Raw genomic sequence first — 27338 nt, forward strand, 5'->3', positions numbered from 1 at the left:
GAAAGGGTCTAATGTGTGTAGGAGTCTTGAAATGAGTATGATATCATAGTTAAATGCATTCATCCTGAGATGCAGTAGAAGTTCAGAAGCACTGAAGTACTGTATTACAGTGCCCTCTTGTTATTGTGTCAGTAAACGCAGCAGATGGCGACCTACATTATCAAGCCCTATGTGGATTATCCAGCACTGACTCCATATAAGACTGCAGAGCCACCAGGTCACCCCTAACCAGATTACCTTGTCTCAAAACCTGTTCATCAACTCACAGCAACATTACCCACCTATACTTAAAAAGTGTTTTTTAAAATATATAATTATGAACTAGCTATTTCTTCTTCTTAGTGTAACTGTCTACTACTAAGTGAATCTGCTAAAAAAAAAAAAGGTTACCTTTGGTTTATATTTCAGAATAGTCAGGCCGTGGAGCATTTGAGGCATTATTGTCTCTGTAGCGTAAATAAGAGGCACAAACTACACACTGAGAGACAAAAAAAAAAAGCAAGTTAAACCCTTATTAAATTAAGAGACTCCGAACTACCTTAAACGGATGACAACTTGCCATCAATTAAACAAACATTAAACAATGAACTTCTGATTAATTAAATTTCACCAAAACACATTTCGAGCTCATATTCCCTATTTTGCATATCATATGCAGCATTTTAATTTTTTTTATTTGTTAGCAGTGTTGGGCAGTAACTAGTTACAGTAATAATATTACTTTTTGCAGTAGTAGTGTAACTTATTAATAATAAGATTTCAGTAATAATATTACAGTTACTATCCATCAAACAGTTAGTGGTTACTTTCTATCCCTCAACCCCTATTGATTTAAAGTCCAACAATCCAATAATTCCTAGATTAATTTTCAGAATTTACACAACTTGCACTGGCACATGAAGTTACCGGTGCAGCAGGCAAATGGAATATAAAAAAAATCTTATTGCATTCAGCGGATGGAAATATTTACATTAAATTGATTTTGTGAGGAGAAAAGATGGATCAGAGGGCCAGTTGCATAAACTTAGCCACCTGTGCCTTAAGAACTAGTTTGAAGAACTAGCAGTTGCTAAGTCGTAATCAGTCTTACTTTTCCAGTACAATTAAGACCAATCTACCTTTTCATAACTGAATTAAAAAAGTTATGACCAGTCTTGAAGAATTTTTTTTTTTTAATGATATGCAAGTTATTACTATGAGCCCAGTCCCAAGCTCACAATAAGAATTCTCTCACACACACTTACAAAACACCAACTCAATGGCAATAGTTAGCTAAGTTACTGTGACGCGAGTGTCTAGCAAGTTAGTACATTATGTATCCGGACTACTTTTGCTAAAATATCAATTACCGGCAAACTACAATAGTAATGGGGTCAATCCGAAAAAAAGGACGCATTCACTTGTTTGGCAAACATGTAACAAATGTAATTAAGCACAATCACCTTTTGTACACATAACACTTGCAAGCGATACGCATCCCAAAAGGCACAATCAACAACACAGGGAACCTTGAAACCTTCTGTGATTGGGCAGTTGACTCTTCAGTCAAACGCTACATCCAATGAACACTCGACGTTCTATGACGCAAACTGCTTTACAGAATTTTATTGGACAAAAGCATATCAATCATCAGACGTCACCTTGCCAGTTCTATGAAACTCCGAGCGAAACCATTGGACAGTGACATTGACGTAGATCCGACAAGGTCCATCGTTATTGGTCACAGCAGCTTTCAATCACACGTCTCGTTCAATCGGCTGCCTGCTCCCACCCTCAGGTGAATGACGCAGGAGTCATGAGTTGTTTGTGCTGCGCTCCGTAGTGTACACAGGGCGCAAGCAGCAGATTGGTAGCCCGCTAGGAGGATCTACCGATAATAGATCGGGTAAATGTGGTCATGTTGCAGTTGCTGGCATTGAGTTCGAGGAGCATTGGCTGGGATACCTGCTTTTCACGTGGCGGCCGACAGAAGCTCAACACTGAAAAGACTTAAGTGCGCCGCCTGAGACACGGTTCCCCCCAAACAAACAAACATGGGGTCTCAGTCTAAAAGCCTGAGGTAAAGTGACCTTAAATCTTTTATCTGATGGCAAATTTCGAGAATTACCAAGAAGGCAAAGCCGCTATGTTGATGCTGGAAACGCAACAGCGGGCTATCGGGACTAAACCTGCAGCTGCAACGGCGAACGGAGACACTTCTGTCGGGGAACCCTCTTCCATACTTGATGTCGGCGACGCCGCGTTTCATCAACCGAGGGAACAACATCAACAGAAGCAACAACAACAGCTGGAGTCTCCGGCAAGGAAAGCATCGGCGTCCTCTCTCAACCGGGCGCTCGAGGACTCTGCAGTGAGTAGCACACATTCTACTACCTCAGCTTGCCCTGCTGTGAACACCGTGTCAGATGACATTAGGAAGTGTGGCTATCTGAGAAAGCAGAAACACGGCCACAAGAGGTTTTTCGTCTTGCGGGCGTCAAGTCGTCTGGGGCCGAGCAGGCTGGAGTACTATGACAGTGAGAAGAAATTTCGAAACACACTGCGCTCAAACGCCGCCGCCTCAGCTGGCGCCTCTGCCCCCAAAAGAGTGATCTGTCTCTACCAGTGTTTCACCGTGAATAAAAGGGCGGATTCTAAGAATAAGCATCTCATTGCTCTGTATACTAAGGATGAATACTTTGCGATTGTCGCTGAGAATGAGCATGAGCAGGAGGAGTGGTACCAGGCGCTCAGTGAGCTCATGTGTGAGGGCAAGAAAGGCCACCTGGACGCGGATGAGATTGACGATGGATACGGTACTGTGACCCCTGGGACTGACTTTAAGGAAGTATGGCAGGTAAATGTTAAACCGAAGGGCTTGGGCCAGACGAAGAATCTAACTGGTGTGTATAGACTCTGTCTGTCCGCCAAGAGCATTCACCTGGTGAAGCTGAACTCTGAGACGCCTTGCGTGAACTTGCAGCTGATGAACATCAGACGCTGCGGCCATTCAGAGAGCTTCTTCTTCATCGAGGTCGGCCGCTCTTCGTCTATAGGGCCTGGGGAAGTTTGGATGCAGGTGGATGATTCTGTGGTGGCTCAGAACATGCACGAGACCATTCTAGAGACCATGAAGGCACTGAAGGCGTATGCCGAGTTCAGGCCCAGAAGCAAAAGCCAGTCTTCTGGCACCAACCCGATGGGTTTCATCACCACGCGGCGACACTTGGGCAACCTCCCGCCCAGCCAGACGGGGCTTCAGCGGCGGTCTCGGACCGAGTCTGTGGTGGGCACGCCACCCAGCAGGAAGAGCAGTGGAGCAAGTGGCTACCGATTCCGCACCTCCAGCGAGGGAGAAAGCACAATGAACCGCCCCTTTCGCTCTGTGACAGGTAGCCTAATTCATCTCAACACAGCCCGTGCTAACCTGAGCCGACAGGAGAGTAGTAGTGGGACAGGGGCCCGCTATATTCGTGCCCCGCCAGGCTCCACTTATCATGCCCGTTCTGCCTCGCTGCCAGTGTCACACTTTCCTTCTACCACCAGTCCCATCAGCATGTCCAGCAGCAGCGGCCATGGCTCTGTGTCAGACACGATCACTCGCCCCTCCAGCGCGTCCATTTGTGGATCCCCGAGTGATGGAGGTTTTAACTCCTCTGATGAGTATGGCTCCAGCCCCGGAGACTTCAGGTATTTCAGAGTGCGCAGCAACACCCCTGACTCCCTGGGAAACACCCCACCGATCCGTGAGGAGCACTGCCTCAATGGCTACATGGCTATGGGCTATGGCAATCGTGACATGTATGGAACGAGTGCAGCTGAGGCCATCAAAGATGAGAGTGCAGATGAAGATTCACGATCAGGCTCTTTAAGGAGGCGGACTCCCTCCTTCTCCAGGCAGGTTGGGGGCGCTAGTGCTGCTGGAGTTGCTGTTTATCAGAAGATGACCCAGACCACCTTCTCGCTGGACGAGGCTGTGGCTGAGAGTAGCTCTTGGGGTGGCAGTGTCCAGACTGTCTCTACCTCCTCCTCCCTCTGCTCTGACTACAGCTCCAGTTCTGAACACAGCCAGGACCGGCCCCCTAGCCTAAGGCCTGCAGACGCGTCTAAGGATGATGGATACATGCCCATGATGGCAGGTGTGCTGCCCTCCACTAGTGATGCAGACTACATGCCTATGCAACCAAATATTCTCCTCTCTGCCTCTCCACAAGTCCCAAGTACTGCTTTACATGTTCCCCAGCACACGGACTCTCAAGGCTATATGATGATGCTCCCTGGTAGAAGTGGGGCTACTGACTCTCCCGTCCCATCCAGCCCTGACATTAGCAGACGAGCAGTGGGACGTAGAGCCTCAGACCGCCATGAGAATGCAGGATACATGGATATGTCTCAGAGCAGCACCACAGCTAATGCTCAAAAGGTTTCTGCTGAAAATTATTATGCCTTGACCACTCCTGGTGTCCCCAAGTCCCACAGTCCGTATTTCTCCCTCCCTCGCTCATACAAAGCTCCATCCAGAGAGCAGGCTGAGCATGACGATTACGTCCCAATGAGTTCCCCAGCAAAACCGCTCTACATTTCACCCACAGCCACCCCAGATCGTAGTAGCAGGTGCCCACCTCCTGAGTCCTCTCAACATAATGGCTTCACAGACCACCGTGCCATTCGGCCAAACCGCCTGCCCCTGGGAAGGCGGAGTTTGCACGGCTCTCTGCGAGCAGGAGAAGTGCCAATGCGTCCTTCCAGCCCTGGAGAATACATTAATATTGAATCTGGGGATCGGCCCACATATTCTGCCTGTTCGTTGTCTGCTGAAGGCTCCCCCTCAATCCAAAGCATCAACCGTGAGCAGCGCAAGTCTCCGCTGCCACAGGATTACATGTCTGTCGAGGTGGATGGTCTTCCACCAAAGAGTCGGTCCCCACGCCCCTCCCTGGTGGCCCCCTGGAATCCTCCTTCATATATCTGGCCCTCCTCATCCTCCCACTGCAGTGGGCTCCCGGTGGGTAAGCCTGACGACTATGCTGAAATGTCTTTTGAGCCCGAGGAGGAGTCCAAGAGCCCTACAGCCATGCTTGAGCATCTGTGTGTCCTGGAGCAACACTTTTTCCCCTTCAGCCCCCCGACTGAGCCTAAGGTTGTCCGTGCTGACCCCCAGGGCAGGCGGAGACACAGCTCGGAGACCTTTGTCACATCATCAGGAGCATCAGGTGGAAGTGGCCCGGACACCAATGGCACAGTGCCTGGCAATAGTGGGGCTCAGCAGGTGGGCCGCAGCAAGGGTCAGAACTTTGACTGTGTTTGGACTGACGGCATGACATCTGGCAGTGAGGCAACACATGGAAACTCCTCAGATAGAGACAATTCCCCCTCTGTGAGGTCTGCAAGGACTCTACCTGTGGAACACCAGAATGGCCTGAACTACATCGCCCTAGACCTGAGAGACGACCTCCGGCCTGCGAACAGGCATGATGCGCTTCCCTTGTCATCGTCCAGCGCTCCTCCTCCAGAGAACGGTGCCTATGTCGGCATAGATTTAGTGAAATCTGAGGGGCTTACTTCGGTGTCTAAAGGTGAGCAATCTTAAAAATTAGTGATTTTCTTTATAGTCATGTCTTCTTAAATCTCTTTTTTTCTTTTTCTAATCAGACTTCTATTTCTGGCAGTGAGTGTCTCTGATTTAAATGTTTAATATAATGATATAAAATATACTTTTCTTGAGTATGTCAGCCTTGGTCTCAGTTTGCAGTGTTTCAATACTAGAGGAATCATTTTTATTTTGTAAATAATAAAGTAGTCTAGTTAAAAAGATTAGCTGCTTTATTCATTTAGTACTCAACCTGTCATTCCAAACCTGGCTGACTTTCTTCTGTGTAACATAAAATATAGTAACAATAACATAAAATGTCTCAATGTTTTATTTATTTTGTCTGTGCTGTAAGTCTAATGCTGTTTGCACAGCGTTGACTTTAATTGTGTGGGCAAAAACAGTTGCAACATTCTGAAATATCTTATTTTGTGTAACTAGAAGAAATTCATTCTTAGAGGTTTGGAATGACACAACATGAATAAATGATGACAGAATTGTACAATTTTGGATGAACGATCCCTTTAAGTGTGTACAAAACACATCTTTATTGTAATGGACCCCCTTCTCTTGGCATCTCCTCCCTGTTGTGAATTCTCTAACTCTTTTGCCCTGAATGTTTTTCTTTTTTATATCCACTTTGTTTAGGAGCTGCTGTGTGCTTGGCTGAGTGTGTGTTGCTGCAGGAGGAGTGAGAGAATGAAGCGTTAGTGAGTCAGTGTTCTCAGTGAGCCCTAGATGACTCATTTGTTTATCATAGTTGAAGCAGAGATGGATGTGTGTGTGTGTGAGAGAGAGAGAGAGAAAAGATTGGTTAAAAGCATGTGATAACTTTCTAGCATCTCTCTCACCCTCTTGCTTTCTCTCGTACCCTTTTTTTCCTTTGGCAAACAAATGTTGTAGATGTATGACTCAGGTGATGATACACGGGCAACTTTATTTTCAGGCACCATTGCCGCCAACTAGTTACAGATATAAACTGCAGGGTTTAGCTGTAAAATATTTTGCATGATATGTCATTGGCTAAAGGATCTGCAATACACGGCCATACTGTTAAGGGCACTGTGTGTAGGCTACCATTTCAGTAGTCTTCACTAGTTTATTAAAGCTGCAGGGTAATTTCTGGGCCATTACTGTCTCCCTCTTTGATATCAGTGTTGACTAATGCTCAGAAAAAAAAGTTTAATGTTATACAAGGAGTTCGACCTGCAGATTTAAAGTTTATTTACATAGTAAACCAATAGTAGATAGTATCTGATAGTAGATAGTAATCGTGTATTAACAATAATCAGATATCAACGCAAGCAGATTTCTCTGTCGATAGTCAAGACTATATTAGGCTCATTCTCCTATTAATGTATTTAATAATAATAACTATTTTTAGTTTTATTAGGTGGCCTATTATAATCTAGCTAATTCTCTTCTGCATCGCATCTCACACACACACACACACACACACACACACACACACACACACACAGTGCATGCAAAAGAGGATCAGGGCCTGTAGTCAGTGAAAAAGTTTAATGGCTGGTATACGGCAACGTGCTCTTCTCATTCATGAGAGAATAACTCTTTTCCTTTTTTTTTCTTTTTTTTTGCATTACAAATAAAGAAAAGACAAAATAATAAGGCTGCAGAGTGAACTTCTCATCCATAGTGGTTCTCATGTAGTCCTTCTCTAAAATACTTATCACTTAACTTCTAACACACACTATGTGGTGATGACCATTATGGATGATAAATTTGCTCTGCCACCTTATTATTCTCATGCACACCGCATTATAATGTGATGCATGCAAAATACATAGTTTTGGCCGTTACAAAGTCTCCATCCTCAAAAAGACGTACATCGTCTGCAGATAAGGTATTTCATTGCACTTTAACAAGTAATCTGAATGGCCTATATATGTGCAATATTTTAAACGAGCCCTCACTAACTGAGTTTAATGCCACAGTTACGATAGAAAGAATCTCATTCTTGTTTCTGTGGCGGTGCGTCGGTCTCATCATGAGGTGTGCGGTCCGGAGCGCTGTATGATGCAGCAGTACAATTCAACTTTACTCCAAATATATGAACTTACCTGTTTTGAATACTTTATATTTAACGTGTTCATTATGTCCAATATTAGTGTTAAACTGTTGGACTTTAAATGAAATCTACTATTGTTTTTCACTGTTGACTGATTTTGCTGAACATTTAGACTTCCGTGCATAGATGCGGCAAATTTGTCACAGGACGAGCGATATGACAGTTGCATCGGACTATATATGAACTAGCTGTTTTAAATACAGTATTTTTATATTTAATGTTAGTGTATGTTTGAAAGTATATATTTTTCGATTATTGGTGATTCCATAGGATCTTTCTCATGTAGCAGCGCGGTTTAAAACACCAAATAGTTTTATGAAAAGAACAAAGTCTCTCTCTTGCTCCACAATGCACGATAATATCGTGTATCGTTGATCTCACGGGCTGACGATATGACTATTTGAAAAATTACCACATCGCCCAAAACTAATACCAGGTCTATACATTTTTTTTTCTTTTTTGTGATATGCTCTACTGTACTATCTTTTTGCTGTAGTGTGCGAGTAGGAAATATCAGTTTACGTTACCAAACATTCCTTTTGCCATTAATTGTAAGAATTCCAGTGAGATTTTTGTTTCCACAAGGAGTCTGACAGCAGCCAGTGCTCCACACGGAGATCTGATCAAGAACAAACTGAGACGGACTAAATCAACATCAAGATCCTACCTGCAAAACTACAGTACTGTGAAAAGTTTTAGGCACTTGTGTAAAAATGCTTTACAGTGAAGATGCTTTCAAAAAGTGTCATAAATTGATTTTATTTATCAATGTGCGTAATTTTTAAGGCAGTTTTGCAGTTCTGTTTCTTAAAGCATCTATGGAGATGCTGCCACATTTCTTCTGGTTTTAATCTTTAGTTTTTTTCTGTTTCTTCATGTCATTCCAGACTTACTGTTGAGAGCAGTGGCTGTCTCTCTCCTTGTGTGTATAAAATCTCACTGGAGTATTACAATTAATGGCAAAATTAATGTTTAGAAATGTAAATGAATATTTCCTACTGACGCATTGCAGCAGCAAATAGAAATAACTGACCTAAAACCATTGACTTCTCTAAATGTCTGTGTTTGTAACTATAGAGTGGCCATTTGTTGTCTTTCCAAAAGTCAGTGAATTATCTCAAAAATGATCCTCCGCTTCATGTATGCATTGCATCATTGCTGTGTGGCCTAGACACTCACTTGGTTTGCACATGGCTAGTGTAACAGCAGCCACATCATTCAAAACTTTTTATGCTGTGTCTGAACCATTGGGTTTATTATATTTAATATCAATAACTTCTTTCACTTGGTGTGATATCAGCTGGATTTGCTTCACTAGTGCCTACTTGTTGTTTTTGAGTCATAGATACAAAATGTCCGTAAATCAGCAAGTGACGGGCTTCTGACGCTCTCTTTTCTCCCTGGTACTATTTGATTTTCTCTCTCTCTCTCTCTTTCACACCTCAATTTTCAAAAGTTCCCATGCTTATAATACAGAAAATTTTAGCAAAAATGTATACATTTTAGTAGGACGTAGGTAGAATTAGTTTCTCAATGTTTTTTTTTTTTTTGTGTGGAATCTTTCAGGGCTTCAGTGGTCTGCAGAGCTCCGTTTGTTCTATTGCTACCAGGTGATGGAACCAATCATGTTGTAGAGTTTCGTGTATCAAGCTTGTGCATGTTTTGTTGGCTCATCCACTGCTTTCTTTGATGTGGGCTTATAGTCTCCGCATTTTGCAGTGCGGGACAAGTGCTGCAGGAAATGCATCAGTGTTGAAAAATGTTGTTCTTAAGCCTGCTGCGTTCATCCACCTGGAGAAGCTATGACTCAGTCCAGCAAGTTGTCTTTCTCAATCTCTCTCTTTCTCTCTTATTTCAGGATTATTGACCTCTTTTTCACTATTTCTGAAAGGGATACTCTACCCCAAAATGAAAATTTTGTCATTAATCACTTAACCCCATGCTGTTCCAAACCCGTAAAAGCTTCTTTTATCTTCAGAACACATTTTAAGATATTTTGGATGACCAGGAGGCTTGTAACTGTCCCACTTACTTTCAAGTAAAAAACACTGTCAAAGTACAGAATAGTATATATATATAGTCCAATTGCCATCAGTAGTGCCACAAGGAATGCACTATTTTCTTTCAAATCAAAGCATAAATGTACGTAGAAAATGTGTCCTTGTGGCGTGGCTTACACCGAAGCATGTAAGCTGCTTGCGGTCAGTGGATATTCTCCAAAATGGCACTACGTTGATATGGAGACACAGAGGAGATGAATTGTTGAATAAAGATATTTTTGTTTTCTTTTGCAAAACATTTCTCGTCACTTCTTAACATTACGGTTGAACCTCTGATGGCAGATGGACTATTCTGACAACGTCTTTCATACATTTTTGCACCTTGACCGTGTAATTTACTTGGCAGTCTATAGGACAGTCTCAAGCCTCTTGGTTTTCATCCAAAATATCTTAAATTGTGCTCCAAAGATGAACAAAGCTTTTACGGGCTTGGAACGACATGGGGCTAAGTGATGGAGTATCCCTTTTAACTTATTGTACAACAGTAGTGGCGTGTTACTTGAGTACGCAAGTATGTGAATGTGGTAATCATTACCAAAGTACTGTTGCACTCATTGGCATGCAGTGGTATTCTGAAACAAGGAAGCAAAGTCCTTGAGGTGGTTTTAAAAAAAATGTAAATTCATGTTCCAGTTACACTGAATGTTGACACATTTGGCAAATAAGTAAACATTACTTGCTAGGGCTGGGTAAAAAATATCTCTATTTTAATTGATTCTCATTTTAACGGAACAATATAGATTCTTAAATCCCAAGAATCGATTAGTCTAGCCTTTTTTCAGTTAATGGACGGAACTCTGTCTATTGTATTGCGTTATTCAAACTATGAATGGCATTTTGGCACTGTTTAATGTGGACTGACAGATCACCGTAGCCCCTCAGTTTATTTATAAATCAAATTTGGCATGTATCCTACTGTACCTGATATATATATCCAAAATAATCCAAATTTATTTGAATCACGAGTAAATCTAAGAATCGAATTGTGAAATTTGTTTCAAAACCCAGCCCTATTACTTACACTACTGCTCACAATACACTAATGGAAAAAAATGACAAATACAATTTTTATATTTTTATTGCGCTGTACTCTTAATTTTAACAAGCAGGTTGCTTACTAAAAATGTACAGATCATGTGTTCAAGTCAGTAATTTAAAGTTTGATTTTTGACACGACAAAGCAGTGAAATCTAAGTGGGTGAGTTGTGTATGTTTAATTAGCCTTCCCATTTACACCATTGTTTAGCTATTCATTCAGATCATTTTGTGGATTTAGCACAAACATAAGAGACAGGGTTTTATTGCATGAACAACATAATGGGTCAGTCAAAATGCTAAAGTCATTGCCTCCTTTCATGTGATTTCTCCTCGTTCATTCTTAATTACCTCTACCAAACCCATGGCATGCATTAAGGGCACTGTCTCTTTTGCTTCCCGCTGTAGCTTTAACTGCTGGTGTTACTGCTGGATAGTGCCACTTTATGAATACTCAATCATCAACAGCACAAGCAGCTACATCCTGCTCAGTCAGCCTCTGACCAAATCATTGTTAAAACTGGTGGTTTATTATAAAGCTTGTTTAAAAGATTTTTACCAGTGGTTTGTTATAAATGTCCATACCTGACAATTATCCTTGAAATAGGCATCATGAGAAATCTCACCTGTATACTGTGACAGCTTTTTACTGGGCAAACAGCAAAAAGAGTGTCAAGTGATGTGCTTTTTTGCCAATAAGAAACATTTTGCAGATTAAGGTTTACAGAGATGTGATTGCAGGCGAGGTTTTGGAAGCAAGACATTTGAAGTTAGCACAAGTAAAATGGCACAAGAAAGCAGAATGGATAAAATTGCTTCCAGCCCCTCTAACCTCAAGCCCAATTTAGTCTAAATAGATTTTATTTGGAGTCTGACGATGAGAGCAGGTCAACTGTGTGTGACACTGGGATGTTAATAAGGCAATGTTTTGGCTACGCCTGGTACACGGGCCTGTCTGAATATGGGGTATGTTCACTCTTTGTGGTGTTGGAATGTAAATTAGCGAGTGCATAACTACACAGGAATGCGTTTTAATCACAACACACAGCGCTTTTCAGAGCTCACTCTGGGACTATCACACATCACGAGGTAAACAGCCATGGTAGCCTAGAATTGTCACAGATTGTCCAAATAAGCAGAGAAATGTTGGAAATGGTTATTTTGGTCTTTGCGGCATGTTTAATAGTTTATGCATCTCTGTAGTTTTCTCTGAAACTAGGCTATGTTTTATTGTGAAGCCTTTTTCTGTGCACACCTTTCTGTACATAAATGTTCTGTGATGGTACCATGTTACAGTTATTAGATGCTAATATCATGGAATGTTGGAATTATAATATGTTATGGGTGTTATTTATGTGATATTCCAGAGTAGAGGTCTGCAAGACCCTCAGAACCCGACATTCTGAGTCCATTCGGGCTGGGATCGGGCCATGTCTTTTATATATATATATATATATATATATATATTAGGGCCGGGACTTTAACGCGTTAATTGAGAATAATTAATTACACAAAAAATAACGCGTTAATTAAGATTAATTAATTACAGACAAAATTTCCCGCATTTTTAATAACTTATTTTTGCACCGCGGAACGTTTCTCACTGGATGAGTTTCGGCGAACCGATTATACTGGAGCACCAACTAGCGTTCGCATATCACCGCAGCACATCGAGCCTCAAGTGTCACCTATAACAAAGTATTTTGTTGGTGCAACTGGCACTTTATGTTGAACTCTTTATTGTTTTGGCCAAGGTTATTGAGAGTTGGACTAAGTATGTTATGGCCTCTTAAGCAACAGAGAGATGTTTTCTAATAGTCAGGGTTTCCAATGTTCTGAATGTACTTGACAGTATTGTGTTTTACTTAAACACTTTACAGAAGGTTCCAGCACCTATAAGCTTCCTGAATTTCTGAAATGTACTATTTCTAAATTATTTCTAAATATGCTATTGTACACTTAATGGCAAAAATTGCACTGGTCTGCAATATTTTGTTGCTTATGTATTCAGTCATTATTCAATGGTATACTATAAATCCATGTGAAAAAAAAATACTTGTCACTGTTCTCTGGTCAAATATTTATATGCGATTTAAAATGCGATTTAATTTCGATTAATTAATTACAAAGCCTCTAATTAATTAGATGAATTTAATTGTGCCTATATACGCACAGAGCACACATAGCAGGGCTCCAGACTGCCGGTGCGACAAATCTTTGTCAGCGGTCCACCGCGTTGCCCAACTCATAAGCTCTGCCATTTCTGTTGCATTTGAAAAACAGCGAACGAAATGAAAGTGAAACTAAAATGAGCTACATTTATCAGCTCGGACCGCGATGCAAACAAACTTGTCCTACAAGTTTACATTTTCTGTATATTAAAAGTATATTTTGCACCTTTTACTGTTGTAAATAAAAATTAATTTTGTATGCATCTTAACTCAAGCTTAGTGCTTTACTGTCGAATCTGTATAAACAATAAAAAAATGAACATGACATAATATTAGTAACTGCACTTATTAATTCAAAACAATAGTCATTTTATGATTAAATGATCTATATTTTGAAGACCCACGCACACCACCCCCAGCGCTATCAAATCTGCTCCTGGCCTCACCATCTGTAGAACTTAGTGGTGCTGGTGCCACTGCTCTCAAATGTTAGTACTGTATGAAATACTGTTATAATGATGATAATCTATTATAAATATTATACATCACCTATGCAATATGCAACACATGCAGCTGACCATGCAGAGCATCGGGGAGAAGTTGGAGTGTGGCGAGTTATTAAAAGTTCCTAATGCTTCTGAAAAAGCTGCATTTTTAAAGAATTTGGATTTGATTGCCAATTGGTCATGTGCATTGTTCGCCATCTCCTCATTAGACGTGCCTTTAAGAAAATGCATCTATATGGATTGATTATAATAAGAGTTATTGTTTGATATGTTTTATTTTAAGTACTAATTTAAAGCTTTCTATAGATATATTTATCATGTCTGTGAGGCATGTATTCACTGAGTTTCCATTTATTATTGTGAAGCGCTCCTGTTCGAGACCAAATGTCAAAAATGTTTCTTTATTTTATAAAAGCACAACATTTTGTTGATTATTGTGAGTGATCAAAAATAAAAGTAGACCCTTTACAGTTACGAATGATAAATTACTCTTACCTCCACGTCCAAAGTGCGCATAGCTTCCACTCTCCACACAAACTATTGGTTATATCCATTTATCCAAGTTTACCGTTTAAACATTGTAATATGCTTTAATTGTTTTTATATATCTATAGATTTTATTTTTCGGCAAGTCGTGATGATTAGAGAAGGCTACATTTATCAAACATATATGATCAGCTTACTGTCTGCCACTGACTGCTTGTTCATTAAATTAAAAAGTAAAAACGTATATTTAACGAACAAAAAATGCTCCAAACCTTTTTTGAAATTAACTTAAAAAAAAAAAGTATAATCACTTTGCCATTACATACGAAACGGAACTATTTTTAATACCTAAAACAGCAGTATAAGCTGTTTTTGGAGAAGGGGCAGGCTCGGCTCGGGTCTGAGCATCTTGGGCCCGTGCAGAATGCCATGATTCTGTTTCTGAAAACATAGAAATCTCATAATACTTGTAGTTGGTACAGTTTTTTTTATATATTATTGCTGGCTGCCACTGCAGTAACATCTGCCCCATCATCTAAAGTGTCTTCATGTCTGATACATTAGATGAGTTAGTGTTGTAATTATTTCTTCTTTAGCGATTATATTTTAGTGTTTACTAGAAAGGCATTATATATTGCTGCAGTGAGCTGAATGAATCACATTTAAGTGATGTTGTATTTAGATTTAGTGGTAGATTTTTACTCAATATAAAAAACTTTATTGCTTGGCTGTAGAGCTTAATTACCGGTACATTCAGTATTTTATTATCATAGTATCAAAAATGTATCGAAATGTGCTATTAACAGGTGACCCCAGTTAGTTTATGTCGTGGAGAAATCCTCTTATCTAGAGAATAATGTTCTGATGTTTTCATTTTATGTGTGTATAAAGCTTTATGTAGGGAGATCTAGGTCCTCTGTTTCAGATGAACTGTGCTGAGCTAAAGTCCTGCTCAAGAAGCATCATGCTCTTCTGTACATCTCACATGCCTATATTTACAGCGTTATTTTGAGAGCACACCTTATTTACGACCATGGCATGTGCTGAACTGTATTTCTCTTATTGCAGGAAATGAGGACCACAGGTAACGGGATCCTTTTCCTGTGTTAAATTCTTTTTGAACACACACACACACTTATGTCTCTTTTATTGCTTTACAAAGCACACGAGAGAATCAGAACAACAAAGATGAGTTAGACTTTATAAAATCTACTTTTACTTCTGTAGCAAGTGCAATATTTTCTATTCTCTCTCTTTGACACTGTAGCTTTTAGGGCCTAAATCTGAGGCTCAGTCCCAGATGTGATTTTACTTCTGTATTTCCATATGTAAAAAAAAAAAAAATGCAAATTACTTTCTGAAATATAGCTGCAAATCATTTTAAAAACCAACAAAGTACAGTTTAAATTAGTTTATCAGTTTTCCCCCCTTGAAAAAATTAGATTTTGTTGTTAGAATTTAATACTTTTTATTCAACAGCAATGAATTACATCAATAAGACCAGTAATAATATTAATATATTAAATATTTTGTATGTTCATCAAAGACGCAGCACAACTGTTTTTGAATTAAGATAAATGTTACGTACGCACCAAATCTATATTTGAGGATGTTTTTTGGAAGATCATGTGACACTGAAGATTATAGTAATGGCTGCTGAACATTTCTAAATGTTAATATAGAAAAATGTTGTTGTAATATTTCACAATAATAATGTTTGTTGTATTCTGATCAAATAAATGCAGCCTTGGTGGGCATAAGAGACTTCTTTCAAAAACTTTCAAAACTTTACCAAGCCCAAACTTTTGTAATGTTATAGACCTGTTTTTCTTTTGATTTAAATACATTAAAATGTAGTAGCGAGTCATGTTAATATCTAGACACTTGTTTGGTTTTGAGGTCTTTAAAGGGTTAGTTCTACTGTGTGTACGGTCTACTGTCCATGGTTAGAAAGGTAATAAAAACCTCTTCAAAGTAGTCCATGTGACACCAGAGGGTCAGTTAGAATTTGTTGAAGCATCAAATACATTTTGGGCCAAAAATAGCAAAAACTTTGACTTTATTCATCATTGTCTTCTCTTCTATGTCTGTTGTGAGCGAGTTCAAAACACAACAGTTCAATGATATCCGGTTCGTGAACGAATCATTCGACGTAACCGGATCTTCTTGAATCGGTTCACCAAATCGAACTTAATCGTTTGAAACGATTTGCATCTCCAATAAGCATTAATCCACACTTAACCATGTTAAGCTGTTAACTTTTTTTAATGTGGCTGACACTCCCTCTGAGTTAAAACGAACCAATATCCCGGAGTATTGATTTACTCAGAGTACACTGACTGAACTGCTATGAAGAGAGAACTGAAGAGCCGAGCCAGATAACGAACAAAAGATTGACTCGTTCTCGAGTTAACAGTTTCTGTCAGACACTTCCGATTCGAGAACCGAGGAGCTGATGATACTCCGCATGTGTGATTGAGTGTGAAGCAGACTGACACACAGAGAATTGGTCTCTGTGAACCGAACTGGTTCTTTTGGTGATTGATTCTGAACTGATACTGTGCTAATGTTATGAGCCCGGGTAAACCGAAGGCTTGAATCAAGGGCAATCCTCACTAATGACACCATTACGTCGAGCGCAAAAGGAACCGGTGAACCGTTTTCTTCAACCGGTTTATTGAATCAAACTGTCTGAAAGCTCTACTGGTGATCCGAAAACCGAAGCAACCGGTTCGATGTGGTTCGATGCAACGAGTCAGTCTATTGTTCGTTATCTGGCTCGACTCGGTGTTCATCTTCAGTTCTCTCTTCACAGCAGTTCAGTCGGTGTAAGTTACTGTTTGAGTACATGAATTATTATTGGTTTGTTTGAACTCAGAGGGAGTGTCAGCCACATTAAAAATGTTCACAGCTTAAGTCATTTGTGGATTAATGCTTATTGGAGACGCGAACAGTTTCAAACTATTTGGTTCGATTTGGTGAACTGGTTCAAGAAGATCCGGTTACATCGAATGATCCGTTCGTGAACCGGATATCCAGACTACAGATTTTTGAACTCACTCACAACAGACACGGAAGAGAAGACAATGCTGAATAAAGTCATAGTTTTTGCTATTTTTGGATTAAAATGTATTTTCGATGCTTCGAAATATTCTAACTGATCGTCTGATGTCACATGGACTACTTCGATTATGTTTTTCTTACCTTTCTGGACATGGACAGTATACCGTACACACAGCTTCAATAGAGGCACTGAGAGCTCTTGGACTAAATCTAAAATATGTTAAACTGTGTTCTGAAGATGAACGGAGGTATTATGGGTTTGGAACAACATTAGGGTGAGTCATTAATTACATAATTTTCATTGTTGGGTGAACTAAACCTTTAAGTTAAGCTGGTTTTGGATTCACCTGACCATAATCAGATGCAGTTTTTAGGGAACGCTTGCATAAGATGCTGATTTATATGCAGAGAAATGCACAATCATTGTGATTACATTTTGAGGTGATGTATTGCTGTGGGCCATTAGTGTTTGTCAGTGATCGTCGTTAAGTCTGTATCAGCCTTTAGAGTTCAACCCCCACTAGTTTACTGGTATACTGAGTTACTGATCTACGTTGAGAGACGGAATTTTGACCCCATACACAAGCAAACAAATTTCCCCTCCCTAGAGAGACCTTCACCCCATGTTTGTGTGCACAGTGATTAGTAGATCCATGACAGTTTCCTTTAACCACACACACAAAGACATGCACAAACACATCTAAGCCTCACATGTTGACCTTTTAAACAATTTGACAATGATTTTTATGTGTTCAGGCAAATGAGGCAGTGGTGGATCGCATCGCATGAGCGTGTGATGCCGTTTAGCACATGTTGAGTTGTTCTATAGAGTACTACGCAAGCTATAACATGAGCTTTAAAAAAAAAAACACTAAAAACCTATGGACCCAAATTATGGTTGAGAGATGACAGGAGTGTTTTGATCCAGAACATGGAGTGCTGAGCCTGAGAGTCTTCTACACACATGCGCTCACACACAGTCACACCAGCTCTTATCGTTTAATTATTGTATCTGTGAGTTACTCTACCAGTGTTTATTTTATAGTAATATCCTGTGTGTTTCGTTTACAGCAAAGACGAATCAGTGCCTGCCTAGCAACCACATCATAAACCCCTTTGTTATTATCTGTCCTGTCTCTCTCTCGCGCTCGCTCTCTCTTTATATATATTTATCTGTCGGTCTCTCACACTTGATTCAGCTTTAGTCAGTGAATGGATCCATCCAGCATCAGTGTAGCAAAATACAAGCTGAACGCAAGGAAAACTTTTCTTTGTGTTATTGACAATAGTTTTTACACTACCTTTCGCTACTTAAAAAAAGGATCATGTGACACTGAAAACTGGAATAATGGCTGCTAAACATTCAGCTTTGCGTTTTAAAATGCATTCAAATAGAAAACACTTCATATTCGACAAATATTTCTCAATATTGCTTTTTTTTATTTTTATTTTTTTTTTTTATCAAATTAATACAGGCTCTATGAGCGTAGAAGATAAAAATATTTTTTTTACATTTCTGACCGCAAAACTCTTGAATTATATTGTATATTTAATGCAGTAATAATAGTTAGCACATTACAGAGTTACTCAAGGCAAAGATAAAGCCATCCTTGAAGCTTACAGTTAATTTATCAGCTTGTCCCATTTTATGACTGTTTCCTGGCATAGGTGGCTCAGACGAGCTTAAGTCCCACCTATTTTTCTCTCGTATCATGAATTATGTGGCCAGTCGTCATGGTGAAACAAAGCGCCTTGCTACAGGTCAGCTGATTGCCTTTAGAGAACTTTCCTTTCCACAGAAGGTGATGTAGAGTGTGAGTGTGTATTTGGCACAACCAAGATTGCCATGATTGGTGTTTGTGGGTCACTGTTATCAAGGGGAAGTTCTTCGGTGTCTTGATCACATGAATCGGCTCTCTGTGCCAATGCAGTCTTACTGGACGATTGACGTCTGCTGTTACTTAGGTTCATGTCCTAGTGAAAGAAGAGACTCCAAGGGGGTCAGGGGCAATCCCACCGTCTCATAGGCTAGCAGAACAGCTCCAGAAATAGTCTAAAAGGAGCAGTGGTTCGGTTGTTGTTCCTCCTATGGTGGCATTGCACTATGACATGCGTATAATGTGTGAGCGGTGTTACAGAGCTTCGCACCTGCGCAGGGATGCAGATGCCATTCAGTTTTTAGGACAGTTTGAGGCAACGGCTGGCTCAGATCTCTTTGATTCCAGGAAGGCTGTTAATATATAACACCTGACCAACCCAAACTGGACTTGCTCGGACTTGAAATGTTCACTTTGATCTTTTGTGAGGGTGGGAAAGTTTGTAATGGTGTTGTTGTCACTGTGGGGTAATGATGGCATCGAGGCCGGGAGGAACTCTAGGACCTTTGGTACCCCATCAGACCTGCCCTTCAGTTGAACAATAAACTAGCAGCATTCCTGCCGCTCCAGACGCCGCTGTGCAGAGAGCTCTGAAAGCGGCGGCATTGTGCCCCCACCACCATTGTTAGGTCAGACAAAGCCCTTTATCAAAGGCACTGCTTCTGTGTACCAGGGTCAAAGCAGGCCACCGTACAACCCCACTGCCTGCCAGAGCTGTAAGGGGATAGAGAGGGTCAGTGCAGGTGAAGGGCACGTCATATTATACTTAGACGGGACAGGTAGGACAAGGAAATTAAATCGGGAGAGCAGGCCACAAATGCGCAATATATGTTGTCTTTTTTTCATTTACTTAAAGCGGAATACAAAGGCAACATGAAAATGTTTTTTCAAGAGACCTAACTGTAAAGCTACCTGAAAATCTATCCACAAGTGCTCTTTTAGGGCTAAAGCTGCTTTAAACACAAAGGATGATCACACCAAATGTTGATTTAATTTAGTTAATAGAAGCTAATTTGATAAAGAAAATCTATTTATGAATTTTTTTTTTTTTTTTTTTTACAGCATCCTCATTTTACAGCATTTTTGCACAAGTGCCTAAAACTTTTAACAGTATTGTAGCTTTGCAGTTAGGTTTTTTGAAGCATCTTGGAGACACTGCCACAGTTCTTCTGGATTTAAACTGTTTCCGTTTGTTCATATCACTCCAGACAGACTGATGATGGTGAGATCAGATCTCTGTGTGGAGCACTGGCTGATGTCAGACTCCTCGTGCAAGCTGAAATCTCACTGTAATATTACAGTTCATGGCAAAAATTAGTGTTTGGAAATGTTAACTGATATTTCCTATTGCCACACTAAACTACAGCAAAATATAGAAATGACTGACTTAAAACCATTTTTAGCTGGTGAAAATACTAGTGTTCTAATCATTTTGGCCACCTTGGTGAGAGAAAATGTGCTGGTATAATTGAAGGGCTCTGTTTTCCCGCCATGCAGACAGTATTGTGGAATCAATTCATAAAAACAGAATTCACAGTTTAGTGCATGCCGCTCGCAGTGATTTCAGCATCTGGCGTCTTACTTGAGGATGAATACACATGAAGAACATCTCCAGAACTGCTCTGAGAGTCAAATCATGAGCATCTGACTGTTTGATTTGAGCAAAAGCATCTCATAACATGCACAGAACTGTAAAGGTATTCATTTATTTTGCAACCCGTCAAAATAAAAGTCCAGTTTTGAAGTCTATTGTTCAGTAGAATGTACATAGTTTACTACTACTACTACTAAAATGAAACAAACATTATTTTTTAAGGAATAATCCCACATTTCTTCCAGGTTTTAAATTTAATAGTAAATCCCCTTTGTTTGCAAAAAAAAAAAAAAAAAGTTTGCTTAATTTTAAGTAATTAAAAGAAATAAAATTAATATTTCAAGCCTTGATTTGATAACCATAAACATTCAAATACACACAGAATTTTTTTGTTCTTAAACTTTGTTCTTAAAGTTGTTAAACTTTTATTAAATTGATTTGAAAATGTAGAAGTTTCATGATTTTATTTAATTAGACATACTTTGATGAATAAACTTTAACTATTAAAAGGGAGTGGAGTAAAATTTAAAATGGAAAAAACAGAATCCAGAAAAATTAAATAACAGAATTTGGAAATAAATAAAATGGAATTCAGGAAAATATTAAACAGATTTCATAGGGCCCTATTAGAGTGTGGTAATTTCAACATGTACTATTACTGTTATCACTACTACTACTACTATTAGTACTAGTACTACTATTAGTATGGTTCAGTACTGTTTTTTTTTTGTAAATAATGCATGATATTATTCCATATTCCCACTATAAAAGTTGCTGAGAAATATGAAATGTTGATGTTCCCTAATTTTTTTGTGGTGCCCGAGAGAACCCTGATGCTTTTAAAAAAAAAAGTATTTATTTATTTTTTATGAAAGGCTTTTAATAATAGAAAGTTCAAAACAACAGTGTTTGAAATAGTTTTTTTTTTTGTGAACTTTACTGTTTTCTTTACTGTCAGTTTAATGTGTCTTGCTGAAAGAGTCTTAATTATATTTCAAAGACATTTCTAATTGTTTAGATGTTTCATTTACTTTGAACATTGTTCTTTGTCACATGAAGGAAATCTTTTTAAAACGTAATATTTATTTTAAAAACCATTGTCAGATTAAATGGAAATTGACCCTCCCCCACCTTAGTTATCAGTGTCAGTGTCTAATAGATTTCAGTTTATTTTGGTCAAGACTACACTCAGTGGTGGTCCCCACTCATATGACCACAATTACTACTGACCATAATTACTGCAGAAATTATTTTATAATATCATATCTTGTATTTTAATATTGTCTTATTGTATACCTTTTAACCTTTCTTCTGTAGAATACCTTGGTAATAAGATGCTCCACCTGGATCATGTGGTGAAAGAGATGATAGGTTAGAAAGATGAGGAGAAAGTTTAACAAATCAATAAATACAGCAGTAAAAGACAGTAAGGGGACAATACAATAGTTGGGACTCTTATTCTAGATGCCTTTTTAAATGTCTCCAAATCAGCCTTGAGTGCAGACTTTTTAAAAGTCTGTTAAGCACTTTGTGTTTCTTTCAGAACATGCTTAATTTTCTGTAGCCTTATGTGACCTTATTTAGCATCCCTGGCCCTCGCTTAATGAGCAAATTGTCGTCTTTGTGGATTCTCCTTTCGTCAGGATGAAACCGAGCACCTTGCTGCACCAAAGGTGATCTTAATGACACCAATCAGCTTCTCGGATCAACACCGTCCTACTTGACCAATGACGTCTGTAAGAGCTGGTGCCACCCTTCGTAAGTCCATCTACTAGTGAAAGAAGAAACTCCCACAGGGTCAGGGGCAATCCCACTGTCGTAGGTTTGCAGAACAGCTCCTAAAATAGGCTGGGAATGAAAGGGAGGCAGCAGTTGTTTGGTCATTGTCCCATTTATAGCAGTGGCCTGCTGTGGAATGGCACTATGACATGCTTATTATGTGTGAGCCATGTGTGTGGTGACGCACATGGAGTTTGGTGTCCATGCAGTGACGCTGAAGGTACTGCCGTTCACTTTTTAGGGCAGAGGATGGCTGGATCAGATCTCTGAAGGTGGTTCATATGTAACACATCACTGACTCAAACTGGATGTGCTTATACTAAAAATGGTCATCTTTGTTTGCTTGCATGTGCACAGTAGTAAGGCTAACTACTTGTTGGCTTCCTGTTTTAGGTTGAAGAGATTTGTTTTGTTTTATGTTTGAGTACTGCTTTCCTTCCTCGAATGTTGCCAAGGCAAGTACAAACCAGAACTGGCTAGCAGACAAATCAACTTTTTGATGTGCCCTGGCCTGGATCAGATATTGGATTCTGTGAAGGTGGTTCATATGTAACATCAGGCCAACATAAATTGGACGTTGTTAAACTTCTGAAACTGGTTGCCTTGATTTGGATTGCTTTGTGTGTGAGCAGGAAGAGAGATTGCAACTTCTTTCTGTCTTAAGCCAAAGTTGAAGATGACACCCATGTTGACTTCAGCACATTGGGGTTGTTAATAGCATCTCTCCTGGTGAACTGAGGGTGTGGTTGTCACTGTGGGGTTATGATGGCATCGAGGCCGGGAGGAACTCTAGGACCTTTGGTACCCCATCAGACCTGCCCTTCAGTTGAACAATAAACTAGCAGCATTCCTGCCGCTCCAGACGCCGCTGTGCAGAGAGCTCTGAAAGCGGCGGCATTGTGCCCCCACCACCATTGTTAGGTCAGACAAAGCCCTTTATCAAAGGCACTGCTTCTGTGTACCAGGGTCAAAGCAGGCCACCGTACAACCCCACTGCCTGCCAGAGCTGTAAGGGGATAGAGAGGGTCAGTGCAGGTGAAGGGCACGTCATGTTATCCTTAGACGGGACCGGTATTACAAGGAAAGACTGGATCAAGGAAAGTCAAGATAGTTGTGAATCATCATGATAGGATGGTCCTGCCAAATTCCTTTCAAACTGAATTAAAAAAAAACACTGCATTCTGTCATCATTTACTCACACCTATAAGACTTTATTCCATCTTTTAACACTAAAAGAAGATATTTTTTTATGAAATCTATGCATTTTCTGCCCTTCCATTTGAAGTCCATTATACAAAAACTTTGTGAATGATATCCAAGTACGCTTGTATTCATATGTAAACCTTGATCAATGCATAAACATAGAGCACATCAAACATGATGATTGAGAACTAGAAACATAACACTTTATTATGCAAGAATAAATCAAATTTCTGAAATGAACTTTCAATCAAATCTCTCAGGTTTCATTTATAATATCTTCAATTGTGTTTCCAAAATGAGCAAATGTCTTATGGGTTTGAATAGAATGACATGAACTTGTGATTTTCAAAAAAAAAATGAGCTAACATTTATACTGTCTATAAATGGCATCACCATTAAACACTGAGTGCTAAGATGAATTGAATGGGAGTGATGGTATCCACCCTTCAATTGGTTCGTGGGTTAATCCTGCCTCTCTCTTTTTTTTCTCATTACAGACTAAAGAGGACTGTCCCATGAAGCTCCTGCAGAGATGCCGGAAAACATAAGAGCCCTAGCACATACCCCTGTGGCACAACAAAAGGATCCTTTTTGTTTTAATGGACTTCTATGGTTGTTTTTATTTGTTCATGTGCTGTCTCCAGAGCAGATCCATGTGTTCTGTCTTGTATGAGTTCAGTGCTTTTATTGTGATTTTATTCACTGCATAAAAAGGGAGGTTCATCTTATAAAGACACCATAATCCAAAAGTCTGGTTTGGCCAAGGGGCATGCTGTTTACAAGCATCACTCATATGTACAAATTGTATTTATTTCCCAGAAAGATTTCAGGTGCAATTACAGATTTTAGTGTTTATGTTTACTGTTTGCTTAACAGAGAGCATATATTGGTACGGTGCAGACTGCAGATGGGATGGGACTGTACAGCAGTACTGTCTTTTTTTACGAATGTCTGTCTCTGTTAGGTCCTCACTCAATGTTCCACGCACATCTTCAATTTTAGATCTTTGTACTATCAACACTGTTCTACAGTATCTGTGAGTGTCAGGCGAGTCTTGATGTTTCAGCCCTGCTTTACCCCGTGCGGGGCCCCAGGTGTTTCTCGTGGTGCCTTCTCGGCATGTGGCGCAGCCATACTAATTTCCTGTACTAATTTTTGACCAGCACCTCCTTCGCTTTGCCAAGAGAGCTGTAGAGCGAGAGGGTGGAAGGAGTGGGGGCAGAGGAAAAGAGGAAGGGTCTATTCTGGGACTCCCCAGATGAAATCTGCTGCAGTTGCTAAAATGTCACTAGGATGAGCACAGAGTTGGTGATTTATATCATCTAAATAAATCTAAATTAGATCTCTGGTTACGTTTTGGTACCCACAATAAATAAACTCTAAGTGGAGCCCTTCTCCAACTTAGTGGAAATAAACAGCACAATATGAAGGTACAAAAGCCCCAAACTGTCTGTATAAATCATTATGCATGCTGTTCCAAGGGTATCCTTCAATCAACAACATAAAAGTCACAACATTTCATTAATATTTGTATTTATAATTAATTCTATTTAATATTTTAGTATTACCAACCAGCTGCTCTTTTGTTCCATGACACCCGTCTCTCAGTATTGCAGTATGTCCTGCTTCAATAAGGCTGTTTTTTTTTTTTTGTTTGTTTTTTTTTTCACTGTTTTTTTGCATTTGTTGCATTGAATTTTTTTTATTTTCCCAAGAGTAGTATGCACAAAACTCAGCATGCAGCTTCAGGTTAATTTGTCTTGGTTACATAAACAGCCTTCATTTTTATTTTATGTTTATTTTTCCCTTTTAATGCCTATTGTTTTAACAGACACAATCAAATGTGAAACATTGTGACCGGAAAATAATGCAAAAATACTGTATTGTACAGTCTTCATTGTTATGCTGTCAATGGTACGAAAGTGAACTCTATTGTCTGCGAAAAGGATCCATTCCTCATGGAATTACCAAAGCAAGTCTTAACTAGCACAGATTGACCATTACAGCCCAGCTTTGGTTTTGTGGAAAAGATTTACCCAGTGTCCAAAACTGTATCGAAGACCCAGATTGCCTCAATGTGATATTTAAAAAAAGGTACAGAATATTTTTTTGGCTAATGTTAACATAGTATTTGTAGCTGTGAGACTGACCTCTAAGAATTACACAAATTCTGTCATACATGATAGCTTTAAATCAGCCAAATTGTTGAACTCCACATACATGTATTTGATATCAGCTTTTTGCTAATGTATATGATCCAGCTGACTGCTTTTTGCCATGATTTTCATTGAATTGAACTTGATTCAAGTAATTACATAGAGTACAGATGTGCAGTGGTACAGCATTAATATGTTTTTATTACCCCTTTTTTAATAGCTCAGTTTTTTTTTCTTTTGGAATGTTTTTTGAAAGGCAATTATTTTATTTGGCATCATTTCAGAATCAAAAAGATGAGAAGTTTGTGCATCCTCATGCCAGTTTTTGTATGTTTTGGTACACTAGTGTTCTGTTCGCAGTTGTTTTTGTCTGAGCTTGACGTAAAGCACAGTTCAGGTGAGGAGGTCAGTTCTTCAGATGAAGTCTGAAAGGAATTATTAAAAGGAAAAACATTTTATGGTTGTGTACATACTGCTGCTTTGATTTTTTTTCTTTCTTTCTTTTTCTGCAGTTGATTGACATTTCCTTTTTCCTCTGGTGGGGAAAAAGTGAGTGATATCAGACAAATCATTTTTAAGCATTGCTTAGTGTTTGTATTTATCTTTTTCTTTTGCTTTCAATAGAGCTATTGCAATAAAAAAAGTTCCTGTGACATGTTTAAGTGTCGTTTGTTTTCATTATAAATCTGTTACTGAATAAGAGCAGACTAATGTCTTGCATTTTATGTCCACAGTTGTTGAACTTTGATGTTTGCTTCAGATTCAGGACAGTAACATCCAGTGACCCTTCTTTCTCACTACAGCTCCAGTGTAAATATGACATGGACATATTTGGCATGATTACTAGCAGAGACGCTCCTGTTGTTTGTAATGGTTTACCAAAACACGATGACACAATAATAGAAAATCCAAAGGCCCTCTGTTGTCCAACACAATATTTGAAGGCTCCCCTATTTTCCTCTGCTATTGAATATGCTGAAAATGTAGCTTTGATAACGGGAATAAATTATATTTTACAATATATTCAAATAGAAAGCAGGTGTTCTACATTGTAAAATATGTCACAATATAACAGCTTTTGCTGTTTGTATCAAATAAATGCAGGCTCCTCACTGTTCAAAAACCTTTGACTGGTATTGTGTGTATATATATATATAAATATATATATATATATATATATATATAGTCATCCTGTGGCCCCCTTGGAAGCATTCTGAGGCCCTCCAGTGGTTGAAAAGCCCCGATAGAGTTTTCTTGCCATTTCTGTTCATCAGAACATGATTATACTTTTTCTATGAATCACAACATTCAATACTGTGATATTTCCAGCAGGCCAAATGATATTTAAAAATGCAGAGAAACCAAAGCACTTGTATATTAAAAACAAAACCAGGTCAATCAGAGGAACTGATCAGACATAAGAACTGATAAATAAACGAATGGACATTGTCTATTAAAAGATAACAGTCTATTGTGAAAACAGTAACTGTTGCATGAAGATTTGCAAGTTTTTCAACATTCTCTAAACTTCTGTTTAATTTCATGAACTTCAGTCTACATCTGATAAAAGAGACAAGCACATACATGTATGCGTCACTGGGTGCACACCACAACACCCCTAACAACCCCCCACCCTCCCCCAGCGCGCTCATGCCAGTAAACAGTGTCAGTAAGTAGCTTGAGGAAATCAAAGCGGATAACTGACCATTGCAAGTGAACTTTTCAGGGGGGTCGACTTCTTTCCCAG

The 27338-nt window shown here is 39.4% G+C and overlaps 1 protein-coding gene across 1 annotated transcript; it reads left to right on the forward strand.

Annotated features, from left to right (window-relative positions):
• Positions 1–1769: 1769 nt before the first annotated feature.
• LOC127961485 (insulin receptor substrate 2-B) lies at positions 1770–26244 on the forward strand. The gene is made up of 2 exons (XM_052560623.1): positions 1770–5555; positions 23933–26244. Exons 1-2 carry the CDS (start codon positions 2087–2089, stop codon positions 23935–23937), a joined length of 3474 nt encoding a protein of 1157 aa, XP_052416583.1. The 5' UTR covers positions 1770–2086; the 3' UTR covers positions 23938–26244.
• The last annotated feature ends 1094 nt before the right edge of the window (positions 26245–27338 follow it).

This window comes from Carassius gibelio, chromosome B7 (assembly GCF_023724105.1).
Source record: "Carassius gibelio isolate Cgi1373 ecotype wild population from Czech Republic chromosome B7, carGib1.2-hapl.c, whole genome shotgun sequence".
In the NCBI taxonomy this organism is placed as follows: domain Eukaryota; kingdom Metazoa; phylum Chordata; class Actinopteri; order Cypriniformes; family Cyprinidae; genus Carassius; species Carassius gibelio.